Here is a 9,212-nt window from a genome sequence, read left to right as displayed (position 1 = left end):
GCTTCCCTGGCAAGCACAAGGACCTGAGTTCAATCCCCAGTTCCGCAAAAAAAAAAAAAAAAAGAAAGAAAGAAAAAGAATAACTTGATCTAACTTTATATTTTGAGAAGAATGTTTTTTTCTGAGCTTGCCTTTGCTTTATCATGTCAGCACTCACTAATAACTAATTCATGTAGTGTCAGGAAACTCTCAGCTAGAACTCTAAGGAGAGCACTTTCCTAACTTGTGACAGCTGTTGTAATCCCAGCTAAGAATTGCACTAAGTAATACAGCTCTTAGAGCACACTTTGATTTGAAGGAAGATGTGAACATATAAAAGTAGTGTAAGAGGTTCTCCCCAATATTTTTGGAAACTATTATAAAATTAAGTACCCACTTTACATAATTTATTTTCAATCAGGCTTTTTTTTCCTATTATGAGAGCTGAAAGAATACTATATAGATTGATTATTTTTGAAAAAATAGCTAAAAGATTTTTGAAGTCTTTGGTACTGGGGATTGAACCCAGGGCCTTTACACTGAGCTACATCCCCCGCCACCACTATAGGATTAGTTTCTCAGAACGAGTCCCAAAATGGAAATTGCTACTTGCATTTGGAAAATCCAGAGCCACTAGAGGTCCCGATCCTAATGTGGACTCCACCCCTATCCCGCTTGCTTCTGTGTGCTTTCTTTTGCCTTCCTGGGTGGCAGTGTGTGTTGCTTTCAGCCCCCTGACACCCGGCCACACCTATCCTGTGCCCCCATATCCAGTTAGTTCTACTTCTTCAGTAGCTTAATTACAATGTACTGTTGATAGATGGGGAAACCCCCTTACGTGTCTCTAGCTGCGCTGTCGTGGCCACCTCAGTGTCCTAAACGGATTCAGAATGCTCCCCTTTCATGCTCCTCTGACTCTGGAGGAAGTAATGGTGCCAGATGCAGGGAATAAGATGGACAAGGCTGAGCGGAGTGTTTCTATGACTCCCTTCTCCCACTGGCGGGCACTGTGTCTCTTCTCACAGACTGTGAAGGCACTGACAGAAGAGGACTTCTAGCAGAGCTTCAGAAAGCGACCGGCACAGCAAGATGAGCGTTGCAAGTGAGGTGCAGGATTCTGACAGCAGAGTCATGACAGTGGGTCTTGCACAGCAGTCATGCGTCTAGATGTCCATATTCACCATACATTTTGACCACATTTCAAATCTTGACTTCCACCCCTGATCTCTGCTGGTTGGCTGCTCCTCCATGCTCTGTGGGACCATGTTGTGTCGCTTGCCTATGTTACTGTCTCTGTTCGCACCACCTTTGTGTTCATGCCCTCCCTTGAACAGCACTGCATGCTGGTTCCCACCCTTCCCAGTGAGGCCCAGCACTCTCCCCACCCCCGTGTATTCCAGCAACTCAGAGCTGCTGTCCCCTACCATGTCCCATCCCCCTCTGCAGATGTGACTGGCACACACCCTTTCCCGGGTCCCGGGTCCCAGTGTTGCCACCCTGCCCTGGCCACAGATGTGTGCCCCAGCATCACCGTTTGGCTCTTCCACTGGGAGCCTCCCCTCTAAGCGCTGTCTCTGTGGGTCCTCAGGAGCCAGTGGGGTCAGCGTGGTGTGCTGATTGCTGTGGGCCCTTGAGACATTAACTGAGTCAGCAGCATTCTACCGAGTACACTGGCTGCCAGTGTTGACAACGTGGAGTGACAGTTTCTGTGCTATCACCCAGCCCTAGATATATAAAGATATTTTAAGGACTTTAATTCTGGTGCTTTGAATTCCATATTTTCTGTTTTCCCAGGAATTTTACACTAATTTTCCTTGCAAGGTATATGTGTCGTAATAAAAGCACTTTCTCCAGGCTTCTGGAAGACACTATGTATGATGCTGACAGTTGTGCTCCATCCAGCAAGTGTGCTCAAAGGGATGGCCTCAGTGCATTGGAAATTTTAAGGGCTCTTTGGGTCATAAACAGTGTGGCTTTGCTATTTTATCTAAACACAGACCATTGTCCTTCTGACTTTTTTTAAATGAATTTTGATGTTATAACAGAGGTTATCTGAAGGGCAACATTTAAATATCCTCTTGCCTTTATGACATATGTAGAGTGTTTTCCTAAAGTATTCTTCATAGAAACGTAGTGTGGTATTTCTTTATCACATGACTGAGGGAACACACTTACTTTTCAAGTACGTGACTGGACATGCAGTCAATATAATGGGGGAAGTAAGAATATCATGAGTAGTCTTGGAAAGGGAAGATGTGGAAATCTTAAAAGAAATTGCAAAGTGTATCCTCCAAATGAAGTTAGTGAACTTTTTCTATAAAGGATCCGATAGTAATGCTTCACTTCAACTTTATGGTTCTGTCACTAATACATTTTTATTTTTAAACCAATGAAAACAAATCTATTCTTAGCCCAAGGCTGTGCGAATGAGAGCCGTGCTCTCTAGGGATGAAGAGGTCTCCTGCTTCCACTCAGATTCCAACCTCTGAGTGGATGGCATAAAGGATTCAGCTCTCCATGTGTGCTTCTAGTCTTGGAATCAACTGAAGCTAGGCACCCAGTAAGATGCTGTACCCGAGGAGGGACCCTTACCAGATCAGTAGGTGCAGCAGCATAAAGGATGGTGAAGACCTATCACACAGGTGTGGATTCAGGACCCTGCACACACTGAGGTGCATGAGCTCCCCCAACTGGCCCTCCTCTGGACTCCTGGAAGACAGCTTATTCCTGTGGCTGTACTACTCCTCTTGACCAGAGCTATCAGCAGGGGTACTAGGGTCAGCTGTGAGAAAGCAAAGTCGGTTCCCACACTAGCAGCTGGTGGAAGCTGTGGTCCCTACCTGTCCTGAGGGGGTCTGTAACCTTAGTGAAGCTACTGCATGTATGGCTGAGGATAAGTGTACACAGGGAAGCATTCATAGGTCCTCACTTTCTCAGGTAACTTGAAAGACGAAGTGGAACAATTAGGTCCAAAGACTATGATTCAGTAATGATAGAAAAGGTATAGTAAATGTACCAGCCAGACTGTGTCCCTTGACCTTTTTTTAATTATTATTCCTTCACCTTTTAACTCCAGTTCTGCCTCCTACTTTGCAAGCGGTCTCCTGGAGCTTTTTGAATGAAATGTTTTCTTGCCCCTTTAGAGCATCACTTGATTTCAGAGACATAGAATATTGCATTTTTGGTGTTGTGAAATAATTCAAAATTGGTTTCTGAAGTACTAATGGTAAGTTGCTTTTAAATGACTAGGCACAGACATGGGCATTATGAGATGGGTGTCAGTGTCTTCTCTTGGTTTCAGGTTCTGGGGATCCAAGTGAAGTGCTTCCATGAGATCATCACCATCGGGTACAGAGTCTACCATTCTTACGAGCTTCCCTGGTTCAGAACACTCAGCTGGTGAGTGGACGCGAAGATGCTTCACTCGTGAACTCAGGTTCATGTCTAGAGCTCATCAAAGAAGCACCCTGATTGGCCCATAGCTGCTAGTTGGTCTCCATTGTGGGTTGATTTTGGCAAATGATAAATGAAAAGAACAGGCCAGAAATTTGCAAAGAGGAAAATCACCTTTAGCACTCTCTAACACAACTTTTAAAAAATCTCTTTATTCTTTGTAAACACATCTAAACATCATTCTTATTTTTAAAAACTCAGTGCTATATCAGACACATTTTATGTACTTCATGATCCTAATTTATCAGACGTTTACTTATCTTTTGCCTTATTTCTCTCCACTGGACGTGAGAACACAAAATATTTGGTATATGCAAATGCACGTAAACAAAGGAAAAATCATTAAGTGGCTTTAACGTGTAAACGTTTGAATATTTTAGACACTTTAGGCGTAACTCATAGCTACTAAGCACTTAGCCAGGAAAGGCTAAGCCCTGCTCACCTGTGGCCATCCGAGCGCAGCGCTGGGTTTGATCTTTGTGTCCCCATCATCAGACATCTGGTGCACGTGAGGGGGGAGAGTTTCAGGTATGAAAAAAGCTAACTGCTTGTAAATCCTAGGTACTTTCTGCTCTGTGTGAACTACTTTTTCTATGGAGAGACGGTTGCTGATTATTTTGCCACGTATGTTCAGAGAGAAGAGCAACTTCAGTTCCTCATTCGCTATCATAGATTTATATCATTTGCGCTCTACCTGGCAGGTAAGGGGAGGGGTTATTCTGTATTGGCGGTTAGCATATTTTCCAGTGTCCTTTTATTTGTCACAGTGTACTCTAGTCTTTTTAAATAATTATTTCTCCTGTACAAAGCTATTTGCTTCCATCATGGTCTTAAATAGCACTTACTTCCTAAATGAGGTTAAAAAAGTACTTGGCGAATAGTCATTCTACCATTTTGAAAACTTATTTGTGCAAATTAAAGGAATTTAAAAATGTATGGCGATAACTTACTAAGTATTTATATATTTAGTTATATACATATAGTATGGGGTACAGAGAGGGAGAGAGATAGAAAGGTGCGCACAAAACAGCAAGCACCTTATCCTAGAAAATAGAGCTTTTGTATAGAATTAATCAGGGTAATAAATTTTCCTGATGTGGTTTATTGAATATGCAACTTTTTTTGCAGGGGGGTTGGGTGGCGGGAATTGAACTCGGGGCCTTGCACTTGCCAGGCAGGCACTGTACCACTGAGTTGTATCCCCAGCCCTCAATATGCAGCTTTGTTTATCATATGCTGTGCCACATGTTTCATTTTCTTAGATTAAAAATCAGCTATCTAGGGTAAAGTTAGTATTAACGTTTCTCCTCTGTAAAATTTTATCAGTCATTAAAAGAAATCACTAAGAAGTCTATGTTAGAAGGCATCTTCGGAGAGGGCCATGGAAATCCTAGCTCTGCCACATGCTACTCGTCAAGTAAAACCTGGGGAATGTAATTTATCTCTGTGCCTCAGTTTCTTTGTAAAGCCCTTAGAAGACTACCTGTTACTAGTTAGTATTTGTTATCATCATTATTTTCACTTTCGTTTTAAAGAGAATGAAAAAACAATAAAATGATACAGAATTTGAAAACAAGATAATAGGAAATTAATAATGGGCATTGTATTGCATATTATAGTCTTCAAAGTAGTTGTTCAGATTATCAGATATTGCTCAAACTATTAAGCATTAACTCTTCCTTTCAATAAATCCATAGAAATTGGCAGCACAATTATCTTAGCTGTCTTGCTATTTTCACTTTTGAAGAAGGCAGTGACATTTGTTTATGTGTTCACTTTAGCTGTTAATCATTTATTCTAATTGTTTCTCAGTAAATTCCTGTTTTGGAAATTTAATGAAGTAGATGATTCCTTTCCATTTCTCATTAAACCGCACCCCATCCGTACCCTGTGTCTTTTGTTTCCATCCCTGTGATGTTCTTCATAGCTTCTGACCAAAGCCAGGGCCACCCCACCCGGCAGCCCCTGGTTCTGTGGTACTAGAACATGAAACAGTCTGAGATGGTAGAGGTGACCATCCTGGTTACTTCCCTCACTGTTAAGACAAGACAGCCAGCCTCTGAGCGTGGAAAGGGTAATTCAGCTCGCAGTTTGTAGAGGTTTCAGTCTGTAACCAGCTGGCTCCAAGCATCCCTCTTTCTGTCCCGCATATTCCATCCCGGCTACCTGCCGTAGGGCGGGCCCCCTCCATCCCAGCAGCACATACTCTAGATCCCGCCGCTTCCTAAAAGCCACAGCTGTGGGTGCAGGAGGCTGGGGGGAGGGGACCTACACACAAGCCATAGCAGTAACTCACAGAGATCTGAAGCTTTTGTTCAAAGCATGAAGGGCTACATTTTCTAAAAGATTGATCTCCTTTGTACCAAGGTTTTAGTTCCATCCAGCTTTCTGATTCTACTTCATTTTGAAAAAAATTATTACTAATGTGTTTACAGAAAGTGAGCTCTTAGAAGTAGCCATTAAAGGCTTTCTCTCCTTTCAAGGGAAAAGGAAGATACACATTTGAAGGTAGTTGGTCCATTTTTTAAATTAATTAATTTATTTATTTATTGTGGTACTGGGGATTGAATTCAAGACCTTGTGCTTGACAGGCAGGTGCTTATTCTATTGAGCTATCTCCCTGGGCCAGTTGGTCCATTATAAACTCCAGTCAATTTGAGGGATTATAGATGGGGCAGGGGTGGGGGGGGTGGTACTTGATATCAGCTGAAAATGTCACACTAAAGTTTTACAGGGTCAAACATTTGACTTTGATTTTATCAAAGCACCTTTGTGGCATTATTTCATGGGAAAAACCCTGAATGTTTTCTCTTTTCAAATCAATGAATGGAGAGTTCTTTATAAGTGAGGTGGAGGCTGGAGCACACTGTTTCCTGGTTTGGGAGAGCATATGTATTGTCTCCTTATATGTGGAGTGGCAGTGCTTCATTTCTGACATTGTAATTTTTATTTACTTTTTTTTTTTTGTCTTGCTTTTGTTTTTGTTTTTGAGACAGAGTCTCACTAGGCAGTTCAGGCTAGCTTTGAGCTCACTTTGTAGCCCAGGCTGGTCCCAAACTCACAATGATCTTCCTGCCTCAGCCTCCTGAGTACTGGGATTACAGGCATGTACCACTACACTCGGTGACATTTTTATTTTTAATAATATCAGCAAAAGAAGCATCACTAGTGGCTTGCTTTTGCTTTTGCTTTGTTTTGCAGGGATCCAATTCAGGGCCTTGCATATGGAAGACAAATGTTTTACCTCTGAGCTCTGTCCTTAGCTGGCTTCTGGTACCAGGGATCGGACTCAGGACCTTATGCCGCTGAGCTGTCTCCCCAGCCCTATGTGATTATTCTTATCATTAATAATTATTATTAGATAAAATGTAAATAACCCATATGATATATTAGTTTTTTAAAAAATCAGATAGTTTCAAAAGAGGTATAATGTAAGTAGCACACCTGCATCGCAGCAGTTTCCTCTTTTTCCACTTTTCTGAGTAGCGTGCTGGGTTCTTCAGGGACTCTCCAGTGACTGTTGAAGCCTGCCTCACTTTTCCATACTCGGGATTTCTAGTCATTGTTTACAGTATTAAAGCAAGTGCCTACAATATCACTTCCTGCAGAGTCAAAGAGTGTCTGTGATTATGACTCCATTGTTTTACAACCTCTTACTTTTCCCATTCTGAGTCACAGCTGCCTTGCCATAGGCAAATTTCAGAGTAGAGATCCTGAATTTCCCTCCCGCCTTTCTCGGAGCGATGGTAGCTGGTGTCCTTTCTGTTGCTCACACTATTTCTATCTGTTGCCTTCTTTGCTCGTGGCTCTGCCCCAGAGACGTCTGTGTTCCTGTCCCCAGTCACCCAGCTGCTGTGGGCCCCCCGCCCACCACCTGAGATGTGGGCCAGGGCTTCTGTCCTGTGTCTTTGGGTGTTCGGACATCCTGCAGCACCGCCTGGAGTGGTGTCCTGGGAGGTGATGCACAGAAGGTGAACGACTCCCATTCTTCTGCTTCTGGAAATACCTATAAGCTCTAAGAATCGCTCACTTTGGCTGGGGTTGGGCCTTCACCTATGACTCCAGCCCAGAAGTGTAGGCCTGGCCTTTAGCCCTCTTTGTCTTCTCTGTTCATTTTCCGTAGAAAACACCTCAAATGGCCCCTGATTCTGCATCTCTCCATTTCCCGACTCTGCAGACATGATTTGCCAGTTCTCCTTGACCTTTCCTCAGCTCTCCTTGTTCTTGTGTGTTTTCACCTTCTTTCCTCTCAATGCTATTGGAGTGGCACCATGGTGGAGTAGAAATAAACTGACCTGCTCAAGACAGAAGCCTGTACCTCATTTTTTTGCTTTGCCCTGGGTTTTTCTCAGAGCTGTGTGGCTTGGCATGGCTCAACTGATGTCTTCCAATCCAGGCTTCTCCTTTTGCCGTGGTGAGATACAGGCCATTGCTTAAGTCACTTCTTATGTCCTGAGTGGGCCTAGTACCAGGGTGACCCACCAGGTGAAAGCAAAATCTGCTCATGCCCCTGTAGGCTTGAGTTCCTTGGATGCTGGTTTTTTAAATGAGAAGATATAATCTATGCTGTAGAAAAAACTCACACAAGAAAATATTCATTGGAAATCACCTTGGTACCTCAGAGTCGTACATGCTCCCCCAGAAGTTCCATGCAGTTGTCCCAGAACCTTCTGAGGATTTGTACTCAGCCTCTCCTGTCTTCCTGCAGCTCTTCCCACCTCCCACATCCCATTGTTGGCTGTGGGCTGTCTCCACACACCTACCTCCAGCTCGCCTTTCCCATGTGCAGTTCTGTCTGCACAGCTGTGCCGTGGTATTGGGTGCATGCGACATCAGCAGACAAAGTAGCGCTTTTCCTCGGCTTACTTTCCCTTTGTAGTTGCTGTATTTATCCTTGAGAATAACCTCTCCGTGTGGTAGGCACAGATAGCATTGTTTCATACCTCTGAACTCTTATGAAAGAAAATCGATTCTTCTTCTCCTAACAGTGCCCTAGTTCCTGCCATAGGCAGTCTTACCCTTGTGACGTGAGTTCCTTGGGCTATGGAAGCTCTCCAGGATCAGGCTCTGGACAGACCTGTGTGGTGAGAGCAAGCAGCCTTTGTCTAGAGGATCGCAGCACAGGGCATTCTGGGAGGTGTGGGCTGAGAGAGGAGTGCGTGTTTGGGGCCAGCCGCAGGCATCAAAGGCCGAAGTGTGGGCAGGAGCCGGAGATGGTGCCTGAGAAACAGCTTGGACCTTGTCCCTGGGAAATCATTGGAGGATTTTATGTTAAGGGACGATAACAACCAGATCTGTGATTAAAGAGAGATAGGTTGGGAGACCAGGCAGGAAGCTCCTGCTGCCCTTAATATGAACAACAAGAACCTTACTGCACTTAGCGCCAAGGAGATTATAAGTGAAAAAACTAAAGATACTGTAAGCTACTTTAGAACCAACTGCTATTTTATGACAAACTTGCAAAATGACTTGTATCTCTGATTAGTAGCATAAAATATAGTTTTTATTTTTTTCCCATAAATTTATTGAGAAACAAATAGCAATGAAAATATAGTTTTTAATTGAGGCAACTGTATTGTTTACATGCAGTTGTAAGAAATGCCAGTTCCCTTTTATACTTTGCCCATTTTCTACCTATGGCAAGATTTTTGTAGAACCATAGAGAGCATCGCCCAAGAGATCAACATCATCAGTCTTAAGAGTGCAGCCTTGGGCTGGAGAGATGGCTCAGTGGTCTAAAGCACCTACTTGAAACAAGCTTGGCAAAGCACAGGGACCGC

The 9,212-nt window shown here is 43.4% G+C and overlaps 1 protein-coding gene across 1 annotated transcript in view; it reads left to right on the top strand.

Moving 5' to 3' along the window:
• Positions 1-9,212, top strand: part of Cds1 (CDP-diacylglycerol synthase 1) — an 81,484-nt gene that overhangs the window by 48,237 nt on the left and 24,035 nt on the right. The window contains exons 4-5 of the mRNA XM_004629268.2: positions 3,281-3,378; positions 3,994-4,133. Coding sequence (XP_004629325.1) covers positions 3,281-3,378; positions 3,994-4,133 — 238 coding nt within the window. The remainder of the gene's footprint in view (positions 1-3,280; positions 3,379-3,993; positions 4,134-9,212) is intronic.

Source organism: Octodon degus, unplaced genomic scaffold, assembly GCF_000260255.1.
Source record: "Octodon degus isolate 3935 unplaced genomic scaffold, OctDeg1.0 scaffold00028, whole genome shotgun sequence".
Classification (NCBI taxonomy): domain Eukaryota; kingdom Metazoa; phylum Chordata; class Mammalia; order Rodentia; family Octodontidae; genus Octodon; species Octodon degus.
This window is presented reverse-complemented; position numbering and strand designations above follow the sequence as displayed.